Source organism: Microcebus murinus, chromosome 5, assembly GCF_040939455.1.
Source record: "Microcebus murinus isolate Inina chromosome 5, M.murinus_Inina_mat1.0, whole genome shotgun sequence".
Taxonomy (NCBI): domain Eukaryota; kingdom Metazoa; phylum Chordata; class Mammalia; order Primates; family Cheirogaleidae; genus Microcebus; species Microcebus murinus.
Window position 1 is genome coordinate 73,835,313 of NC_134108.1, and position 23,551 is coordinate 73,858,863.

Here is a 23,551-nt window from a genome sequence, read left to right on the forward strand (position 1 = left end):
CACCCGCCTCGGCCTCCCGGAGCGCTAGGATTACAGGTGTGAGCCACGGCGCCCGGCCGACACCACAATTCTTATTACAGTTTCTATGAACTTGCACAAGAAAGTTCCATTACTAGTGAATGATGTAGATTTAGAACATCATCTTCTCTGTGCTAGGGAGAGTGTATTTTTTGCACACTCTTACATTTGGGAAAAAAATTTTTTTTATTACTTCATATTATGGGGGTACAGATATTGTTAGGGTTACATATCTTGCCCCTGCCCCTTCCCCCCACCCTGCTATGCCAGAGCCTCTAGCGTGTCCAGCCTCCAGGTGGTGCGCACCGCACCCACCCTGTAAGTACATACCCTTCCCCTTCTCTCCCCTTCCACCTGCTCACTTTTTGGGAAAAATTGGATTAATTTCTTAATTAATGGAGAGTCAATGGAGAGTCTTTGTAGAGGACAGTTCTTGTGTTTTAGCCTATCTTTGATTTAACTGTAAATCAATTGCAGTTGGAAGCATATAAGCATATCAAGTGCTGTGACATTGCCTAATTATAAAGTAAATAGAAACAATAGCCTCTCAAGGATTGAAGGATAGCACAACTGCAGTACTTCGGATATTTCCTGATGCCCTCTAGGGAAATTGTACTTGCATTCTAGGGAGCATCTCTGGAGACAGATACTAAACATAAAGAGCAATTGTGCAGTGTTTCATTTTGATATAAAGTCACTCTTTTAAAAATAATAAAAATAACTGGTTTTCATTGTAAAGTCCATTTTAATATTTAACTGGTTATTAGATTATATAACCCTTTGGTGTAAGGTAGGCAAGAACACAGATGGTACAGTGTTTCCATAGCAACAGCACTTAGGCTTGTTTTCTGCTTGTCAGTTTTTTTCAGCATCATATTTCTTTTAAGCAGAGGAGCGCGCTCTCTCGCCCCTCCTTCTCCTCTCTTTCTCTCATTTCTTCCCCGCTTTCTGCCTCTCCCCTTGCAATCTCCCCCTTTGACCACTCTCTCTCAGAAGATTAAAATAGAACAAAGACATTTCGGATAACTTTCTTCTGGGTTTTCAACCTCTAAATTATTCAAACCTTAACTGAGTCTGAATGAACTGTTTCCATCATAAAACTTCATTTCTTATTTGCCTCTCTTTTATTTAAATGGGAGGTATGAGGCAATTAGAAGGCCCAAAGTTACCCAGGTGGGACCATTGTCCTTAACCTTTGAGTTAAGGCAAAATCACATAAGCCCAAGTAGGTAGGCATGTACCCTTAAGGGCTCCTGGAACTGATTCTGCTACTTCTTTAGGTAAATCTTACTTCTAGCCACTCTCACATTAAATGCTTTCCTTGATGCTCTATCCCAAGGGTCTCATGCTTAGGCATATTTATTACAAATCTGGAGCCTATGTTCCAATTTGCCTCTCTGCAACATTATTAAGCAAGATATCTGATAAGTACACTTGGGGTTTCTGCCCCTCAAAATCAGATCTTCAATAGGAGTGCTTCCAAGGTTTTGTTCTCTCCTAAATCTTGTCTATGTACAGAAACTATCTTTTATTTCTTGTTTTTTGAATGTCATCATCCCCTTGGGGGTGGACTGAATCTTGGTTATTCTCTTAGTTCTGTTTAGTTCTCCAATTGAAATTTATATTTGTTTTGATTACTTGTTTATTGTCTGTCTCTCCCAATAGTCTCTATGGTCTATGAGGGCAGAGACCATTTTTGAAATATTCAATATTGTATTCCCAGTGTCTTTCTTATGCTCAGTTTGGCTCATTGTATAAGTGTGAAATAAATGCTTCTCAAATGAATGAATGTTTCCTTTTTAATAAACCCTTTTTAGAATTTGGTTGTAAAACAAAACAAAACTTCTTTTACTAATTTGAAGTGTTGATATGGTTTCTGTTTCCCTTTTTACTTTGGCTGCTAGGAAGCTCAGAGCTAAAATTAGTGCTCAATGTAGCTGTATTTATTGCTAAACTAGCATATTTGTTTCGTTTCTTTTGCATTTTTTTCTTTTACTGTTGTAATTGCATTATTTTTATGTTTTTTATTTTAAACCATCTCAAATACTTCTTGAATGCACACAACATATAATAAATAAAATAAGACCAGGTGCAGTGGCTCACACCTGTAATCCCAGCACTTTCGGAGGCCAAGGTGGGAGGATCACTTGAGGTCAAGAGTTCAAGTGCAGACTGGGCAACATGGTGAGACCCTGTCTCTACAAAAAATGGAAGAAGAAAAGATTAGCCAGGCATGGTGGCACACAATTATAGTCCTGGCTACCTGGGAGGCTGAAGAAGGAGCATCTCTTGAGCCCAGGAATTGGAGGCTGCAGTACGCTACGATCATGTCACTGCACTCCAGCCTAGATGACAGAGCAAGACCTTGTCTTTAAATTTTTTAAAAACTAAAAATTTTCAAAAATTTAAGTACATAAATATTCTTCACAGTAAAAATTGAATTTTTAGGAATCCCCCAGAAAGAGTGATGTGTGTACCATGAAAGGTTAACTCTGTTAACTATTGATGTAAATGGTAACCAAAGAAACTTTAAATCATAGAAAATTGAAAAGGCTTTTTACTCTTCAGCTACGTTACAGGGTATTATGTGAGAAGAAGTAAGCGTTATATATTTAAAACTGATCATATTTATATCAGTGAAAAGGTTGAGCTTTGTTTTAAAGGGTAAAATCCACTTGAATTGTTCAAGCATTACTTTACTACATTAAAAAAAAAAAAATTCTTGCAGACCCACTTAAAACCCCTTCTCTGTGTGGGCTGTGGAGCTCCCTGCTGCCTTTTTACGAGGAAAAAACACTTGAATAAAAATCATGATTCATGGGTTTTACTACCTTAGGTAAACAGTGTTGCCAGATGATCGTGGTTTGCAGATTCAGGACGTGAAATCCTTCAACTGACACTGAGATTTGTTCACAGTTGATGGTGGGGAGGAGAGAGAGCTTTAGGAGGGACTCCTGAGAGATTTGAAGTGTTATGGCCAGAAGAGGAAGCTGTAGTGAGGGCACAAATCAATGACATCAGTGTCACCTGGGAAGACGGGATGGCAATGAGGATTTATTAATAGAAAGGTCAACCGGGTAAATGTCACACTTAGAAAATAAATGATTTAATGCTGAGAGAAGCTGGGAACCCACTTCCGATGAAAGAAGAAAGTGCTTTTCTCAGCAGTAAGGAAGATAGACAGTTTCTATGCCTAAGGGGACAAGAATGAAAATAAGGAGAATCAGTTTGGTTTTCTCCCAGGCCCTGGGTGAGAGGGCAAAGAGTGGAGGACTGGTTAAAGCGGATAATGGAGGGTCCAGTGGTGACTTCCTCACTCACTTTCTGTTCTTTTTTTTTGGAGACCGAGTCTCCTTCTGTTGCCCTGGCTTGAGTGCCGTGGCATCAGCCTAGCTCACAGCAACCTCAAACTCCTGGGTTCAAGCAATCCTCCTGCCTCAGCCTCCCGAGTAGCTGGGACTACAGGCATGCGTCATCGTGCCTGCCTAATTTTTCTAGATAGTTTTAGTTGTCCAGCTAATTTCTTTCTATTTTTAGTAGAGACAGGGTCTTGCTCTTGCAGAGGCTAGTCTTGAACTCCTGAGATCAGAGGATCCACCTGCCTGGGCCTCCCAGAGTGCTAGGATTACAGGTGTGAGCCACCGCGCCCGGCCCTCGCTTCCTGTTCTTGATTTTCTGGGGCAGGGGGATGTGGCCAGAGTGATCTGCCTGCAGCCTACTGTTCCTTTTCCTCACGCATGTCGAAAGGCAGAGTGTCCTTCACCCCACAGTACCGTGCTGTATCCCAGAAAATGTTGTTGCCAAGCCCCCATTTTCTCTACCCTCACTTTCTTAATAGGGTGCATTGCTTTTTAGAAGTTTAAGGGAGTTAGGTAATCATACCCATATTGCCTGTGGGTTCTGAACCAACTGGGTAAAAACAAACAAAAACTGGTGTTTTAGAGGGTATTTGTTTTGTGGCAGTTGTTTTGGCCATTCCCCTTTCTTAATAGCACCCAATTTTTATTTACAAAATGTCCTCTCCCCTATTGTGGGTGATTTTGATGGGGCAATCAATAAGGTGCCTACCCTGTCCCAGCCAATTGAATCCATTCCACACTGATGGACATTTGGGTTGTGTTTAGTCTTTGCTGTGATGAAAAGAGTTGCTATAAACATTATTACACGTGGCTCCTGGTGTTTAGTGCAAGAAAGGGGATTTGATGCCAGGTGTAGTGGGATGCACCTGTAATCCCAGCTACTTAGGAGGCTGAGGCAGGAGGATCACTTGAGCTCAGGAGTTCAGGACTAACCTGGGCAACACAACAATTCCCCATCTCTTTTTTAAAAGAAGGGTGGGATTTGCTAGGTCACAGGGTGTGCAAAGTTATTATTGCCACAGTGTTTTCCAAAGTGGTGCTGCTAATATGTACTTCCCTAAGAGGTGGATGAGAGTTCTTGTCTGCAATCATACCAACACTTGGTATCTTCCAGAATTTTAATTGTCCCCACCTGTCTACAGTAAAATGCTATATCGTTGTGGTTTTAATTTGCATTCATTTAATATTGAATGGTGTTGGGCACTTTTAAATTTTGTATTATTTTATAACGATTTCATTGATGCATATAAGGTCTAATACATATACCTTATGATTCACTCATTTAAAGTGTATGATTCAATGATTTTTTTTTTTTTTTTTTTTTGAGACAGAGTCTCACTTTGTTGCCCCGGCTAGAGTGCTGTGGCGTCAGCCTAGCTCACAGCAACCTCAAACTCCTGGGCTCAAGTTATCCTTCTGCCTCAGCCTCTCGGGTAGCTGGGACTACAGGCATGGACCACCATGCCCACCTAATGTTAGAGAAGGGGTCTCGTTCTTGCTCAGGCTGGTCTCGAACTCCTGAGCTCAAACAATCCACCCACCTCAGCCTCCCAGGGTGCTAGGGTTACAGGCATGAGCCACTGTACCCAGCTAATGATTTCTACTTTATACAGAGTTGTACAACTGTACAACCACAAGCAGTGTTAGAATATTTTTATTACTCGCAATAGAAATCCTATACCCATTAGCAATCATTTCTCATTTCCTTCCAAATTTCTCAGCCCTGATGACTTTATGTCTCTATACTTAGTCTGGACATTGCCTATGAATAAAATCATACAATATGTGGTTCTTTGTGGTTGGCTTTTTCCACTTACCATAATGTTTTTAAGGTTTATGCATATTGTAATGTGTCTCAGTACTTTGTTCCTTTTTATTACTGAATTATCTTCCATCGTATAGATATGCCACATTTTATTTATACATCATCATTGGATTGTTGTAAAGAAAGAGAACGTATGGGTTGTTTCTACTTTTAGCTATTATGAATAATGCTTCTATGAACATTTGTGTACACATATTTGTGTGGACATGTATTTTCAGTTCTCATGGGTATATACTTGGGAATAGAATTGCTGAGTCATATGGAAACTCTAGGTTTAAACTTTTGAGGAACTGCCAAACTATTTCCCAAAGTGGCTGCACCATTTTACATACCCACCAGTGGTGTATGAGGGTTGCCAATTTCTCTACATCTTTACCAACTTATTATCTGTCTTTTGATTATAGTCATTCTATATGAAGTGGTATCTCAGTTTGGTTTTGATTTTGCATTTCCATTATGGCCAGTGATGTGAGCATCTTTTCATGTGATTATAGGCCCTTTGTATGTCTTCTTTGAAAATAAGTCTACTCAGGGCCTTTGCCCCTTTTAAAATTGGGTCATCTTTTTATTATCAAATAGTAAGAGTTTGTTACATAGTCTACATTCAAGTCTGTTACCAGATATGACATTTGCAAAACTTTTCTGTTATTTGGTGGTTCATCCTTTCACTTTCCTGATGGCCTCCTTTGAAGCATAAAAGTTTTAAATTTTGTGGATGTCCAATTTATCCTTTTTCTTCTATTGCTTGCTCCTTTGGTGTCATATGTAAGAAATCATTGCCTAGCTCAAGTCCTAACAATTTATGCCTGCTTTAAGAGTTTTATAGTTTTACATTAGATTTATTTTTCATATTAGATTTATTTTGAGTTAAATTTTGTGTATGGTGTGAGGTAGAGGTGACTTCATTGTTTTGCATGTGGCTCTCCAGTTGTCCCAGCACTATTTCTTGAAAAGACTATTTTTTACCTGATTGAATTGTCCTGGTACCCTTGTTGAAAATCAGTTGACCCTAAATTCGAAGACTCTCAATTCTATTCCAGTGAGCTACACATCTTTCCTTATGCCAGTACTACACTGTCTTGATTATTGAACATTGTAGCAAGTTTTGTAGCTGGGAAGTATAAGTTTTTCAATTCTTTTCTTCTTTTTCAAGATTGTTTTGGCTATCCAGGGCCCCTTGAATTTCCATATGAATTTTAGGTTTAGTTTGTCCATTTCTGCAAAGAAATCATCTGGGATTTTTTTTTTTTTTTTTTTTTTTGAGACAGAGTCTCACTTTATTGCCCAGGCTAGAGTGAGTGCCATGGCGTCAGCCTAGCTCACAGCAACCTCAAACTCCTGGCTCAAGCAATCCTCCTGCCTCAGCCTCCCAAGTAGCTGGGACTACAGGCATTCGCCACCATGCCCGGCTAATTTTTTGTATATATATATTAGTTGGCCAATTAATTTCTTTCTATTTATAGTAGAGACGGGGTCTCGCTCTTGCTCAGGCTGGTTTCGAACTCCTGACCTCGAGCAATCCGCCCGCCTCGGCCTCCCAGAGAGCTAGGATTACAGGCGTGAGCCACCGCGCCCGGCCTGGGATTTTTTTTTAAAGACGGAGTCTTGCACTGTCATTCAGGCTGGAATGTAGTGGCATGATAATAGCTTACTGCAGCCTCAAACTCCTGGGCTCAAGTGATCCTCCTGCTTCAACCTCCCAAGTAGCTAGGACTATGGGCAGGCATCATCATGCCTGGCTAATTTTTAAGATTTTTTTTGTAGACATAGGGTCTCTCTATGTTGCCCAGGCTGGTCTCAAACTCCTGGCCTCCAGTGATCTCCTGACTTAGCCTCCCAAAGTGCTAGGATTACAGATTGAGCCACCATGCCCAGCCCTAGCTGTGATTTTTATAGAGATTGCATTGAATCTGTAGATCAACTAGAGGAGTACTGCCTGCCATCTTTATTTTATTATTTTTTTTTTTTTTTTGAGACAGAGTCTCACTCTGTTGCCTCGGCTAGAATGCCTTGGTGTCAGCCTAACTCACAGCAACCTCAAACTCCTGGGCTCAAGCGATCAAGTAGCTGGGACTAATGCATGTGCCACAATGCCCGGCTAATTTTTTCTATATATTTTTAGTTGTCCAGCTCATTTCTTTCTATTTTTAGTAGAGATGGGGTCTCACTCTTGCTCAGGCTGGTCTCGAACTCTTGAGCTCAAAGGATCTGCTTGCCTCGGCCTCCCAGAGTGCTAGGATTAGAGGCGTCATTGTGCCCCGCCTGCCATCTTTATAATATTAAGTCTTCCGTTCTGTGAACACAGAATGTCTTTTAATTTATTTAGGTCTTTTTAAATATCTTTCGACAAGGTTTTATAATTATCAGAGTATAAATTTTATACTTCTATTAATTTATTCTTAAGTATTTTATGATGCTATGGTAAATGAAACTGTTTTCTTAATTTCATATTCTGTTTACTGCTATGGTATATAGATAAAATTGATTTTTGTATATCGATATTGTGTTCTACAGTGTGAACTTGTTTATAAATTCTAATAGTTTTATAGTGAAATTCTTAGGATTTTATAAGTGCAAAATTATTTCATCTACAAATAGAGATGTTTTACTTATTCCTTTCCCACTTGCATGCGTTCTATTTTATTCTCTTGCCTAATTGCCCTGGCTAGAACATCCAGTACAATATTGAATAAATGTGGCAAGAGCAGACACAGTTCCTGATCTTAAGGGGAAAATATCCAATCTATTACTACTAAGTATGATGGAAGCTATGTGTTTATTATAGATGCCCTTAATCAGATTGAGAAATTTCCCTTCTACTTCTAGTTTATTGAGAATTTTCATCATGAAAGGGGTTGAATTTTGTCAAATGCCGTTTCTGTGTTTATTGAGATGATCATATGGTTTTTGTCCTTTATTTTATTTTGTGGCATAATACATTAATTGATTTCAGATATTAAGTTTGAGCATTTTAAAATACGTTCACAGCCCATTCGTGGTCTCTGAAATACTGTTCATATCATTTGCCCATTTTTCTACTGGATTGCTTGTCTTTTTCCTATTGATTTGTAAAACTTTTTGTTATATCCTGAATATTTTTATCAGTTTTATGTATAGCAAATATTTTCTCCAAATTTGTAGTTTGTCCTTTCTCTCTCTTTACGAGGTCTTTTGATGAAAAAAATAGATTCTTACTCTCAATGTTATAAAATTTTAAAATCTTTGTTCTGTGGTTTGCATTTTTGGAGACCTGTTTATGAGATACTTCCCTTCCGGAGGTAAGTATATTATCCTAAATTGTCTTGTAAAATTTTGCCATTTGTGGTCGAATCTCTATTTCACCTGGAATTGATTTTTTTTTTTTTTAAGAAAAGTGTGAGGTAGGATCACATGTCATATTTTCCCATATGAATATCCAATTTGGACATATGTTTTGGACATAATTAATGTAGTTCCTCAGATTCACTCAGACTCACCTTCCCCAGGGTCTTCAGCTGATGGTTCTTGGGGAGCTCTTGATAACTCCCCACCATGCCTGCTGCTGTTGGGGCTCCAGTGGATCTGGCACCTAGACCACAAGAATACAGAGTGTCACTGGCTCTACCGCCACTCACAACTGCAAGGGAGGCAGAACTTTACCTCTATCCATGTTAGTAACAAAAGACAGATTAACAAGAGTAAAACAGACAAGTTTATTAATGCAAGCAGTGCATATTATTGCGGGAGAAATCTCAACAAACAGTAACTCAAAGCAGCAGCTTGGAACGCCAGCTTATACAGCATCTTTAACCATGAACAATAACTTTGTAAGGAAATGACAGGACAGAGAAAGCCTTTCTAAATAATATTTTCATATTTGTCTTCTAATGCAATGATTTTATTTTCAGCATTACTAATTCTATATTTTATTCCAAAATTTAAAAAAAGTTTGAATTATAATATTTATCATTCTGTTAGCATATTCAACCTTCTCTAATACTTCTTCAAACACATTAAGCATTATTTTACAGTCTGAGTTTGATCATTTCAATGTTTTGATAATTTCAGGGTCTGAAGTTTTCAGGTCTAATTCTACCATCTCTTGTTTCTGTTTGTTCTCATGTCTTGATTTCATTTGCATTTGAGATTGATTGTAAATGGCTTTGCACTGAATTTTGGGGGACTTCTGTTGAAGGATCTGTGTTTGTTGCTTCTAGTTATGGGGGGCAATATAAATCGGCACTACTTTAAATTTTCCACTTGAGGTTTATCAGAACACACAGTTTCCATGAAAAATGGCTGCAAACCTCCCCGAAGACTGAAAAGTATATTCTAATATGCAATAATTTTTTTTTCTCTCCCTCTCCTCCCTCTACCAAGATGGAAATTGGCTGGATTCCTTGTTGTCTCCTACTGATCAGTGGGCTTGTTGCTCATTCACCCATTCACTGAATGGTAGCTCACAGGGGTCCCATATTTATGTAGGAGTCTCTTTTTAGACTCCTCATCCAAAGAGTCCAAACAGACTCTAGGCTTTGCCTTCTGTTGCCTCAATCCTGGCTCTAAGCTGTCAAGGTGGAATCTCCAAATATCCAAGGATGGGAGAATACTACAGAGAAAAATGTGGCCTGTGTTACCTGTTCCTATCCCCACCCTCGAACCACATGACCTAGGGTTTCTGTTTTAACTTCATTATTGGCCCCTGTGAGATTCTGCTTCTTGTATAAACACAGTAATGCACCATAAAGGATGGTTGTTGTATTTTTCTAGCATTTTCGCTGTTTTTATCAGCAAGGCCATTTATTGTCTCTAGCCTGCCGTACTGCCTTCAATGGAAGTATACAGTTGTTTTAAAATTTTCATTAGTTCCCAACATTTTTTTTTTTTTTTTGAGACAAGGTCTTCCTTTGTTGCCCAGGCTAGAGTGAGTGCCATGGCGTCAGCCTAGCTCACAGCAACCTCAAACTCCTGGGCTCAAGCAATCCTCCTGCCTCAGCCTCCCGAGTAGCTGGGACTACAGGCATGCGCCACCATGCCCGGCTGATTTTTTCTATATATATTAGTTGGCCAATTAATTGCTTTCTATTTATAGTAGAGACGGGGTCTCGCTCTTGTTCAGGCTGGTTTCGAACTCTTGACCTTGAGCAATCCTGCCCGCCTCGGCCTCCCAGAGAGCTAGGGTTACAGGCATGAGCCACCGCGCCCGGCCTCCAGCATTTTAAAAATAAGAATATTTTCATGATGATATGGATTTTTCAGCTTCTCTTGAGAAATCAAAATGTCCGATAACACTGGCTGTCTCATTTACCCAGAAAGCTGGAGCCAAGTAGTGTCTGCTATCCATGGACAGGGTTTATTTATACTCTCCGAATTCTAACAGTCTCACTCACTGGTTATTGTTCCACACCCACCAGTTCTTACTCATTTATGTGTCTGAAGACATTTGAGTCTGTGGTCCACGCATCTGACAGAGTACTCTGGACCTAGACATCCTGGATTTCATTCTCAGCTTTGCCACTTCATACCTACATAAGCTCAGGAATTCACTGAGCACTTGGAGTCTCAGTGTCCTCATTTCTAAAATGGCAGTAGTAATAGTACCTACCTCACGCAAGTGTGGTAAATGCTAAAGGAGATTATGCACGGCTTTCAAGTCTAAATTCAAAATTTATAAATTGGCTTATATGGCTCCCATGCAGTCTTACCCTGCCTACTTCTTCAGCCTCATTCCCACCTTCTCCTTTTCATTCTGTGCTCCAGCAAATGAGAACTCTTTTTTTATCTTCATTTTTATCTTCACTTTCTGCTGTTACCTCTGCCCAGAACACTCCCCCCTCAATACTCTGGGCTAATATCTATTCATACTTCAAACTTTAATTTAACTTTAATTCCTTATGGATACCTCCCCATAGTCATCAGATTAGTCTAAATCCCCTACCTATAATCTCCTGTATTAACTCTATAATACTTCTCACACTCGTAATTTCTTGTTTTATATCTATTTCTCCTGTTGAACTGTGAGCTTTTTGAGAACAGAAGCCCTATTTGTCTTGTTCATCCTTATATTACGAGACCAAGTCAAGGACTGGCATAAAATAGGCCCTCAATAAATATTTGTGGAATGGAATCGAGCAAATGGAGCTGGTATTATCATGCTGCCTTGTCAATGCTCCTCTTCAAGTGTAACGTCAGAATAAAACACAGTAATCCAGATATGGCGGTCTGGAATATAGGGCCTCTTAGGTTTTTTGTTGTTGTTTGAGACAGAGTCTCTCTCTGTTGCCCTGGCTAGAGTGCCATGGCATCAGCCTAGCTCACAGCAACCTCACACTCCTGGGCTCAAGCGATCCTTCTGCCTCAGCCTCCTGAGTAGCTGGGACCATAGGCATGCACCACCATGCCCGGCTAATTTTTTCTATATATTTTTAGTTGTCCAGCTAATTTCTTTCTTTCTTTTCTTTCTTTCTTTCTTTCTTTCTTTCTTTCTTTCTTTCTTTCTTTCTTTCTTTCTTTCTTTCTTTCTTTCTTTCTTTCTTTCTTTCTTTCTCTTTCTCTCTCTCTCTCTCTCTCTCTCTCTCTCTCTCTCTCTCTCTCTCTCTCTCTCTCTCTCTCTCTCTCTCTTTCTGTCTTTCTGTCTTTCGAGTCGCTTTGTTGCCTAGGCTAGAGTGAGTGCCATGGCGTCAGCCTAGCTCACAGCAACCTCAATCTCCTGGCTCAAGCAATCCTTCTGCCTCAGCCTTCCAAGTAGCTGGGACTACAGGCATGTGTCACCATGCCCGGCTAATATATATATATATATATATTAGTTGGCCAATTAATTTCTTTCTATTTATAGTAGAGACGGGGTCTCGCTCTTGCTCAGGCTGGTTTCTAACTCCTGACCTTGAGCAATCCGCCTGCCTCGGCCTCCCAGAGAGCTAGGATTACAGGAGTGAGCCACCACGCCCGGCCCTTCCTTCCTTCCTTCCTTCCTTCCTTCCTTCCTTCCTTCCTTCCTTCCTTCCTTCCTTCCTTCCTTCCTTCCTTCCTTCCTTCCTCTCTTCCTCCCTTCCTCCCTCCCTCCCTCCTTCTCCTTCTCCCTCTCCCTCTCCCTCTCCCTCTCCCTCTCCCTCTCCCTCTCTCTCTCTCTCTCTCTCTCTCTCTCTCTCTCTCTCTCTCTCTCTCTTTCTCTCTTTCTCTCTTTCTTTCTCTTTCAACAGGGTCTCACTCTTGTTGAGGCTGGTCTCAACCTCCTGAATTCAAACAATCCACCTGCCTTGGCCTCCCACAGTGCTAGGATTACAGGCGTGAGCCACTGTGCCCTGCCTTAAGGTGTTTATAATTATGGATATATGAATACCAAGATTGTGCTACTTTTTTAGCTTTGATCCTTTTATCATTCCTGTTAGAGAAGTAAAGAATGAAGTTGAATCACTGGTGTTTTACCTTCATCTCTCAAAGGCAGCTCTTTCTTGGGCTGTGCATAAAAATGCTTAGACACGTGAAAGACCTATGAGGTGATGATGACATTGGCCTTACAGGGTTAACAAAATTACATACTGTGCTCTGGATGGAAATATGTTCTAATTAAGCATTAATCAGGCTGCACTTTTTTTTTTTTTTTTTTGAGACAGAGTCTCGCTTTGTTGCTCAGGCTAGAGTGAGTGCCATGGCTTCAGTCTAGCTCACAGCAACCTCAAATTCCTGGGCTCAAGCAATCCTACTGCCTCAGCCTTCTGAGTAGCTGGGACTACAGGCATGCGCCACCATGCCCGGCTAATTTTTTCTATATATATTAGTTGGCCAATTAATTTCTTTCTATTTTTATGGTAGAGACGGGGTCTCACTCAGGCTGGTTTAGAACTCCTGACCTCGAGTAATCCGCCTGCCCCGGCCTCCCAGAGTGCTAGGATTACAGGCGTGAGCCACAGCGCGGGGCCTCAGGCTTCACTCTGACCCATTTCCCTGTAACTGAAAGTCAGGTAGCACTGGATACTGACCATATGCATCTCTGTTTTCCCTATAGATAGGATCTCTGGTGTAAGAATGATAGGCCTTTGTGTAAGAATTGCTTAAGGTGTTTTTCAGATCTTGAATTTCAGTGATGCTGAAATGTTTGAAGGACTGATGCTAACCAGTTTGAAGGACCCCCCCCCAAACCTCCCAGAGGAACTGAATCAGCATGAGAACGCAGTTTCTTCATCTCCCTTTCCCATGACCTCTCCCTGCACTCTTCAACCAATCAACCATCCCCGCACTTCAGCCCACTCCAAACACTTTAAAATCCCTAGACCCGGCTGGGCGTGGTGGCTCACACCTGTAAACCTAGCACTCTGGGAGGCTGAGGCAGGAGGATCCTTTGAGTTCAGGAGTTCGAGACCAGCCTGAGCAAGAGTGAGACCTCGTCTCTACTAAAAAGAAATAAAAAGAAATTAGCTGGACAACTAAAAATAATATAGAAAAAATTAGCCGGGCATGGTGGCGCATGCCTGTAGTCCCAGCTACTCGGGAGGCTGAGGCAGGAGGATCACTTGAGCCCAGGAGTTTGAGGTTGCTGTGAGCTAGGCTGATGCCACAGCACTCTAGCCAGGGCAACAGAGTGAGACTCTGTCTCAAATACTAAATAATAAAATAAAATCCCTAGCCCCAAACTCCTCGGAGGGATGGATTTGAGGTTTCCTCCCATCTCCTCATTTGGTGGTCTTACCATTAAGCCTTTATCTGCTGCAACCTGGTGTTCTCAGCATACTGACTTGCCATGCACACCTAGCAATGAGCCTATTATGGTTACAATTTAATGTCAATCCAGCCAGGAGGCCCCCTGTGGGCATTCGCCCATGTCTTGGTGCTCCCTTGCACTTCACTGTGCGAGAGGCGAGCCCCAGTGGTCGCCTGGCTCCTTTCAGCCAGGGACCATCTCTGGAGCCTCCCTTGCTGGCAAGGCATTACCGACCTTGGGCACACAAGCTTGCTTGCAACACAGCAATAGTTTCTGAATCTGGAAGACATCTCTGGTGAGTATTCCCAAAGGCAGCTGACACCTTCTTTCCCTTCTCCTGGTCTATTGGCCTCCTTGGAGGTCCTGTAACCTCTTCAGAGGTCCTGTTGACCCTCCCTAACCTGTAGGTTAGGGCTCTGCTTAAGGGGATTTTCCCCATTTGGAAGAAGAATAAAGGGCACTGTTTGGGGAAAGTATTCCTGGACACTTCGGTTCTATAATCTGGTTTTAGAATTTTGACTTGTGCGACCGTCTGTCTCTGTTTTTGTCTTGTTCCATTTGTGTGTGGGAACTCTGAAGGAATTGCTAGCAGAGGCTCAGGAAGCCTGACTTGGGGAACCCATTTTTTGTTATGTGTGTATTGTGATTTTGTCCCGGGCCATATGGGAAATGCTAATTTGATTCCCTCCAGGTACCTGTTGGGGTCACATCTTACAAAATTGGGTGGCTTTTGCCTATAAACCCATAAAAAAGAAGGAAATGATTTTCTTTTGTAATATAGCCTGGCCCCAGTACCCATTAAAATATGGAGAAAAATGACCAGAAAATGTTTATAAGCTTCTGACCCCTGTTGGGAGTGGATGGGTAATCATTCTGTGATTCTCCCTGTGCATACATATTAAATAAGTTTGTGTGCATTTTCTCCAATTAATCTGCCTTTTGCGAGTTGATTTTTCAGTAGAATTTCAGACAGCCAAGGGGAAGACTCTCCCTTGACTCCTACAGTTTGGCGCAGTGATCAGTGATCAAAGCTCCCCTCCTCTGAAAGCCAGTTAAGGGAATCCAGGAACCTGATTAGCCAGAATTTCTTACCAGTCAGGCTCCTGGTCTCTCTCTCTGTGCAGTCTGCTTAAGCAGACAGTAAAAATCACTGTTTGTCTCTTCTGCAAGGTTTTTATTAATGGGAGAAAAATGGTGCAACTCTGCTGTACTTTTCAATATTTTGTGATATAAATATTTATATTGTTTGATCAATTTCATCCCAGAAACAGCTTGTTCCTCTGTCTTTGCTTTTATGTGTCCTGTCATAAAGAGAGGTACTGGCTGAGGTTCCCTCTCGTCTTGTTTTATGTCCTTGACAGTCTGATATGTTACCAAGTGGAGCACTCTCTCTTGGTCTCCGTCATCTGGGGGGTGTGATTTTCAGGTCATGCAATTTAATATACAAAATGCCAGGAGATAATAATACTAGCTCTAATATTGGCTTCTCTGATATTCATTCAGATTAAGCTATAAAGATAATATAAAGCAAAACTGGCATTCAAATATTATTAGGGAATAGTGAGCTAATACTTCAAAAAGTTTTTAGCAGTACAGAAGAAAAAAATTAAAAAATACTTAATATTTGCAGTAGCCATTTCTGCATAGGATTATAAATGTTTATGTCAAAATAGTTTACAGTGAACAAATGTTACTTTCATACTATGAAAAATGTTATTTCATAGTTATGATTTCTTTTTTTATTCTTTCGTACATACAATTATGCTTTCCATAGTAAAAGCACTAAATAGTATTGAACCCAGCATGCCATTTTGGGTTCTCTGGGGCCCCAGGCACTCTTTCTCTGAAGACCCAATCCCCTCAATGTAGCAAACATTAAAATGAATCCGTTGCACCCATAAATCATAATAAAGACATTTTTTGTTAAATTTTGAAACATTAATAATTTTGCCTTTTAAATGATTTGACTACAATTAGTACTATAGAATGATTGATTTATCACACATCATGAAACATACTTGGCAATTCTTGCCAAGTGATGAAAATCTAACTTGCAAATGGAATAACATTTTTATGAAGAGTATAATATTGGCATAACCTTACATTTTATAAGCATTTAATGAATCATTACTTAGTTTCTCTTTTATAGTTTCTTTTCGTATTTTGGAATCAATTCCAGTCAGCCCTCCCTATTTGTGGGTTCTGCATCCACAAATTCAACCAACAGAAGATCAAAAATATATATATAGTAAAAGAAAGGGTGGTTTCATCTATACTGAACATGTACAGACTTCTTTCCTTGTTATTATTCCCCAAACAATAGAGCATATCAACTATTTACATACCATTTGCATTGCATTAGGTATTGCATGTGATCTTGAGATGATTTAAAGTATATGAAAAAATATGTGTAGGTTATATGAAAATGCTATGCCATTTTTTAATATAAGGGACTTGAGCATCCTTGGATTTTGGTATCTACAGGGGGTCCTGGAACCAATTCCCCCACAGATATTGAGGAACTAGTGTAAATCTTTTTAAATTCTCTAACATTTCTGAAACTAGAACTGTGAGCAGCTCAGGGCACAATGGCTACATGACCCTGGAAATAAGAATCAGTAGCTGATTACTTCAGCTGCCAAGAAATCCTGATCCTGGTTCCACCCCAGACATGCTCCAGAGAAGAGCTCAGGTCCAGTGTCTTAATCTTTTCTTTACCTATGACTGACAGGATATATATATTCAGATGCTCCCTAAATTTTCAGACTTAATTGAAAGAAAAATTATCCAAGTATGAGGAAACTATTAGTTGTGGCCTCTCTCACTCTCAAGCATATTCATTGGATAACAAATCATGTGGTGACCCTTCAAATAATACATTTTTACTTGAAATAATCTTTTTTTCAGATATTAATGTAGGTATGACAGCTTTGTTATATATTTATCTGCTATTAATTTTTTGGGGGGAGAGAGAGGGTCTCACTCTGTTGCCCAGTCTAGAGTGCCATGGTGTCAGGCTAGCTCACAGCAACCTCAAACTCCTGGGCTCAAGCAATCCTTCTGCCTCAGCCTCCTGAGTTGCTGGGACTACAGGCATGCACCACCATGCCTGGCTAATATTATATATATATATATATATATACTTTTAGTTGTCCAGCTAATTTCTTTCTATTTTTTTAGTAGAGACTAAGACCCTCCACATTCCAACGACTTGTCCTGACTTGTCCTGACTTGTCCTACACATGGAAAATAGCCTAAGACGAAAATAGCACCCAGTCCCCCAGCTATAGTTCCGAGAAGAATGCATTCCATGACATGCTTGCTCCAGGGCATGCTACCTGCAATTGTTCTCAACCCCCTGCCAGGTTGGGGTTGAGTGATCCATCACAAACAGCTTTTGGTGCCATTGAGATGCTGATTGGGGCTGATTAGCCCACACCCAAGCCTCATCATCCCCCCCCCACTCTATTTTTCTGTTTCTACTTCCTTGTTTTCTGTATATAAAACCTACTAAAAATTCAAGTAAAGTAGACCTTGACAACCCTTTGCTTGGTCTCGTTCCTTTCTCTCGCCCATCTCTTTCAGGCACGGTCCCCCTTGCCCCCGCGAGTAACAGAAGGTCCCGCGGGCCGGGACAGGTCTCGTTCTTGCTCAGGCTGGTGTCGAACTCCTGAGCTCAAACGATCCTCATCCTCCCACCTTGGCCTCCCAGAGTGCTAGGATTACAGGCGTGAGCCACTGTGCCCAGCCCATTTTTAATTTTTAATGTTACTTCACCTTTGTAGTATATTAGACCAGATTGATGGAGGAAATACAAATAACAACACTGATTTTCTTAGAAATCTTATTGATTAGTTTAAGGAACAATGAATCAATATCCCTAAAAAATTTACATGAGTATGAAGTAGAGTGAAGGGTTTTGTATATACATGGCTATATATCCTAATACCCTAAGGCATTTGCCAACAGTTTAATACCAAGGTTTTATTCCTTTGTACTTTAAATAGCTTATTGTACCAGGAAAGGAAGGAAGAAGAGCAGGAGAAGAAGCAGGAGGAGTAGAAAGAAAGAGAAGAACTTATAGTTCCTGATTTCAAGATGTAGTATAAAGCTACAGTAAACAAGGCAGTGTGGTATTGGCATAGGGCTAAACATATAGATAATTGGAACAAGATAGAAAGTTCAGAAACAAGCTTACACATACTTACAGTCAATTAACTCTAAGGCAATTCAGTGACACAGGATAGTTTTTTTCCCCCCAACTAATGATGTTAGACAACCGGCAGCAAATTATATTTTAAAAAATGAAAAGAGACTATACACAAAAATTAACTCTAAAATGGGTATCAATAAATGTAAAAGCTAAAACTATAACCCTTATAGGAAAATGTACTCTGATACATGCAATAACATAGATGATTCTCAAAAACATTTACACTGAGAAAAATAAGCCAGACAGAAGGTAGTACATAATGTAATAATTCATTCATAGGAAATTCTAGAAAAGAAAAATTCGAATCTATGGTGATAGAAAGGAGGAGCCAGGTTTGGAGTGGGGAATGCCTTGGGGACATCAAATGAACATTTTGTGTTATGAAACTGTTATATATTGTAATTGTGGTGGTGGTTTCATGGGTTTATAAATTTTTCAAAACTTATCAACATATACTTTAAATGAGTACATTTTATTGTATGTTTAATGAATTATATCTCAATAAAGTCAATTTAACAAAAAAATATCAGATATAGACACAATATAATTGCAAAACACAGGTAAATATAAAATCTTAAAAACAGTCAAATAAAATAGACTATTGATTAAACCCAGGGCTGACTTTTCAACAGCAACAAAGGAAGACAGAGGACAATAAATTATCTTTCAGATTGCTAAAAAGGAATAACTGCTAACCAAAGCTTGTATACCTGCATAAATTACTGACAAGAGTAATGGTGAAATGCAGACATTTTCCAATGAACAAAATCTAAGTGCTTTTACCACTAATGAATTCTCACTGAAGCACTTCTAAAAGATAAACTGTAGGAAGAAGGAAATTTAATTCAGAGGAATGCGATGAGGTTCAGGACAGATTTGTGTTCAAACAAAGCATTCAAATGTGCTTAAGCCTAAAAAAAGAGACTGCATAAAACAATGTTATTTATAGTTATAAATTTGGGGAGTTTTAAGAAAAATATGTAATCACAGTGCTGGATAAAAATAATTTGTATAATAGGAAGGGTTTGGAGTTAAGATATTCTAAGATTCTTGTATTGTTCATAGGATAGGATATTACAGTGATTAACTTTGGCTTTGATAGTTACATAGCAATGTTTTAAAACAATAAAGGTTAACTATTAAAAGGGCAAAAATAGAATTTCTAACTTCCTTTGAAAAAACTTATAAACTCTTAGCAGGATGGGGTGGCCATGGCAGTTGGAATCTGCTAAGAAGTGTGTAACAACTCACCTGCCAAATCAACTAGAAATAAAAAAGAAAAAAGGAAAAACTTATAAACTCTTAATATATCAAAACAAAAAATGAAAAAAAAAAAAACCAAAGCAAATGCAGGATGGGGAGAAAAAAAAAACAAAACTAAAAATGCAACCATCACATCAGTAATCACAATAAATGAAAATGTAATGAACTTGTTACCAGACCAAGCTGAGGCCCACTCACCTGGTGCAGTAAAGCTAGACGCTGAAGCTGAGAGCTGCGGTTGGAGAAAGTGGCATCATTATTACTGCATGGCACCAAGCAAGGAGTATGGGCAGCTAACGCTTAGGACCTGAACTCCCTGATGGCTCACAAGCTAGGGTTTTTAAAGGCAGGAGTACATTTCATGCAGGCAAAATTATAACTCAACACATGGAGGTTATACATTGGCCTGACCCCAAAAGGTGGGATATCCTCCAGTGGGGGAGGAGGAGTAGGTGAATTCAGAAATTTTTAAATTAGCAGAAAGGAATGTTAAGATGAGTGTGGTAGGCTCCCCAGGAGGATATTTAAAACAAAGAATGGAGGTCAGAGTTTAATTTCTCAGTCCCCCCTTATCTGCATTTTCCAGGAGGGGAGAGTTCTGGAAAGCAACTCAAGAAGATATGTTAAGATGCCATCTTTTAGTTTCCATAAGGAACCAAAACACCTCATGATTCTGGCTTGCTTGGAAGGCCACTGTTCTTATCAGGTTGCCCATTGACTTTTCAAGGCTAGCCAGGTGCCCAGAACTTCCCATGAAGGGATTCAAGATTTTCCTTTATTTCTATGCTTGGGGGGGGGCGGGCAGGTGCCTGGCAGGTCCCTAAGAAGGGTTCCTGCTCTGTCACAATTTCACTAAAGACACAATTTGAGAATAGATAGAAGAAAATATTAAAAATTCAGCAATATGGGAATTTTCTGCAACAAAGGGTTAAGTAACATTAAAAATTAAAAATGGAAGAAGATATAACAAAGTAAAGCTGCTATATCTATATTAATATTTGAAGAAAAGATAATTTTAAGTAAAAAATAACCCCATTATTTGAAGGGTAACCTGATTTGTTATCCAAGGGACATGTTTGAAGGTAAGAGGTTGCTATTAATAATTCTCAAAACAGCAAGCATAAACCAAGACTGTCTTTGGAAAATAATAATTTTTAGGAATAAATAGCATCATTATATGACATGAGAAAATACAATCCATAGGAAAAATTTGAAAATGTTCTAAGTGAGTATGAACTTAACTTCTTAGCTTAAAAAAACACAATAAAAAATTGACAAAATTACAGGAAATGTTAACAAACCCACCAGTATAGTATGGGAAAATTTAACTCTCACAGAAACTGATAGATCAGTCAGATAAAAATTAGTAAGATTATCAGAGATTTTAACAAGTGAGATATGGGTCAAAGGATACAAAAATTTCAGTTAGATAGGAAGAATAGTTCAAGAGATCTATTGCACATCATGGTGACTATAGTGTTTTAAAAAAAAAGAGAATTAGGCCAGGTGCTGTGGCTCACGTCTGTAATCCTAGCACTCTGGGAGGCTGAGGCAGGAGGATTCCTTGTGCTCAGGAGTTCGAGACCAGCCTGAGCAACAGTGAGAACCCGTCTCTACTATAAATAGAAAGAAATTAGCCAAACAACTAAAAATAGAAAAATATTTCATCACAATAGATATATTAAAAAAAAAAAAAAAAAAAGAAAAATAATTAGCCAGGCACAGTGGTACATGCTTGTAGTCCCAGCTACCTGGGAGGCTGAGACAGGAGGATCACCTGAGCCCAGGAGTTTGAGGTTGCTGTGAGCTAGGCTGATGCCACAGCACTCTAGCCCCGGCAAGAGAGTGAGACTCTGTCTCAAAAAAAAAAAAAAAAAAAAAAAAAAAAAAGAGAGAGAGAGAGAATTAAAAAGCTTTACCTAAATGAAAACTGGTTGACTACCTAAATGAACACTGGTTTAGTGGTTGACTGAAGATGGTTATAGTTCTTTACCATTCTTCTCATTGAGAGAATCTTTTTCCTTCTTGACTGCTTAGGTCAGTAGAGTACAGTGGGATTGACACTGTACTATTTTAGGGACTAGTCCAGGGGTCCTCAAACTTTTTAAACAGGGAGCCAGTTCACGGTCCCTCAGACCGCTGGAGGGCCGGACTATAGTTTTAAAAAAACTATGAACAAATTCCTATGCACACTGCACATATCTTATTTTGAAGTAAAAAAACAAAGGGGCAAAAACACCCGCATGTGGCCCGCAGGCTGTACTTTGAGGACGCCTGGACTAGTCTATAAAGACTGTCTTTTTTCATTTTGACCTCTTGTTGACCTGAGATGCTATGTAAAAAGTCTAACTATTATAGCCCAGCTGGGTTATATTGCCCACTGCACAGAGAGGAGCCAATACACTGAGACAGCCAGGGCTGCAGTGGAGAAAGGGTTTAATATCACAGAGCGCCAAGTGAGGAGACGAGGAATTTCTCAAATCCCTCTCCCTGAGAATTTGGGACAAAGGGTTTTTAAAGACAGTTTGTCAGGCAAAGGGCTAGGCAGTTGGGTCTACTAATTGACTTGGTTTGGGGCAGAATCATGGGACTGTAGAAATCATTTTTTGTGCCGAGTCAGTTCCTGAGTGGGAGGGTCACAATACCAGTTGAGTCAGTTTCTTGGTATAGGGCACTGGTCCGAATGGGTCAGCTGATCCATTGTAATGCATAGGAAGACATCTCAAAAACTAGCCTTAGATTTCACAAGGGTGATGTTATCTATGGGGAAAGTAAGAATTTTTATGACTATTAGCTATGTGAATACTGAGTAGCAATTATAGGAAAGCAAACTAGGGGACAATGGTGGTTATTATTATTTTTAACTATGCCTGTGCCTTTGCAGAATTCAGGCCCCACCACAGTTCTCACCTTGCACCCCTTTATTAATTTGCAAAGGGTGCTTTTGCAACTACTCTGAGCCCATCGTGTTATGAAAAAGTTCAATTTGTTCACATGGAGGAGCTGTGTGAGAGAAAAGAGAGATGTCCAGCCAGCCCTTAGCTGTTCCAGCCCCTAGTCCCCAGTCATCCTAGCTGCAGCCCCAGACATTAAGGACCTATCTTGACTGTGCCTTGAATAAATTCCTGATGCACAGAAGCAAAGATATACTGCTAACAAATTGTTGTATTGTGCCATCAAGCATTTTGTTATTGTAGTAAAATGTGCATAACATTAAATTTATCATTTTAGCCATTTTTAAGTGTACAGTTTAGTGGCATTGTTGTGTAACCATCACCACCATCTATCTCCAGAACCTTTTCATCTTCCCAAACTGAAGGACCACTAAGTGTTGGAATAGTTTGTTGCACAATAAAGAAAACCAGAGTGTCACCCCAAAATATGCTGCTTGGATGTAAAAATCATTTTTCAGTTGAAAGTAATTAAAAAGCAGCAAGTGGGGGAAAAACTCTCTTTTTCCTACCCTTTTCTGCCTAAAGACAGGATATAAATTCTCCTTTACTGGAGATAATTTATCAACTTATTGATCAACTTATCCTCTGGAGAGAAGGCACCAAAAGAATCTGCAAACACAACTCACTTCATTGGTTTCTTCCATATATTCCCTTCCCACAATTTCCCACTCTTGAGAGCCAAAAACCACTTTCCTTTGTCCTGGCATTTCTCTACATATTTATTGCTCTCTGTTAAAGATGCTATTTATTTATTTTATTTTATTTTATTTTGAGACAGAGTCTCACTTTGTTGCCCAGGCTATAGTGAGTGCCATGGTGTCAGCCTAGCTCACAGCAACCTCAAACTCCTGGGCTCAAGCAATCCTCCTGCCTCAGCCTCCCGAGTAGCTGGGACTACAGGCATGTGCCACCATGCCCGGCTAATTTTATATTAGTTGGCCAATTAATTTGTTTCTATTTTCTTTTTAATAGTAGAGATGGGGTCTCGCTCAGGCTGGTTTTGAACTCCTGACCTTTAGCAATCCTCCCGCCTCAGCCTCCCAGAGTGCTAGGATTACAGGCGTGAGCCACAGCGCCTGGCCCGTAAAGATGCTATGTAAGTCAGAGTTTTTAGTCACTGCTTTGAATTAGTTTTCATCAAGCTTTCTCCCACATGATGAGCTCTATAAGCATTAATACACTTCTTTGTTTTTCTCTTCTTAATCTGCCGTTTGTAAGAAGTGTCCCAGCTAAAAACTATGA

General features: G+C 39.8%; 1 protein-coding gene across 1 annotated transcript in view; it reads right to left on the reverse strand.

Annotated features, from left to right (window-relative positions):
- Positions 1–23,551, reverse strand: part of SH3BGRL2 (SH3 domain binding glutamate rich protein like 2) — a 115,201-nt gene that overhangs the window by 87,343 nt on the left and 4,307 nt on the right. Inside the window, exons 2-3 of the mRNA XM_012769127.2 lie at positions 19,344–19,355; positions 8,679–8,770 (exon numbers count right to left, since the gene is read on the reverse strand). Of these exons, the coding sequence (XP_012624581.2) occupies positions 8,679–8,770; positions 19,344–19,355 (104 nt within the window). The remainder of the gene's footprint in view (positions 1–8,678; positions 8,771–19,343; positions 19,356–23,551) is intronic.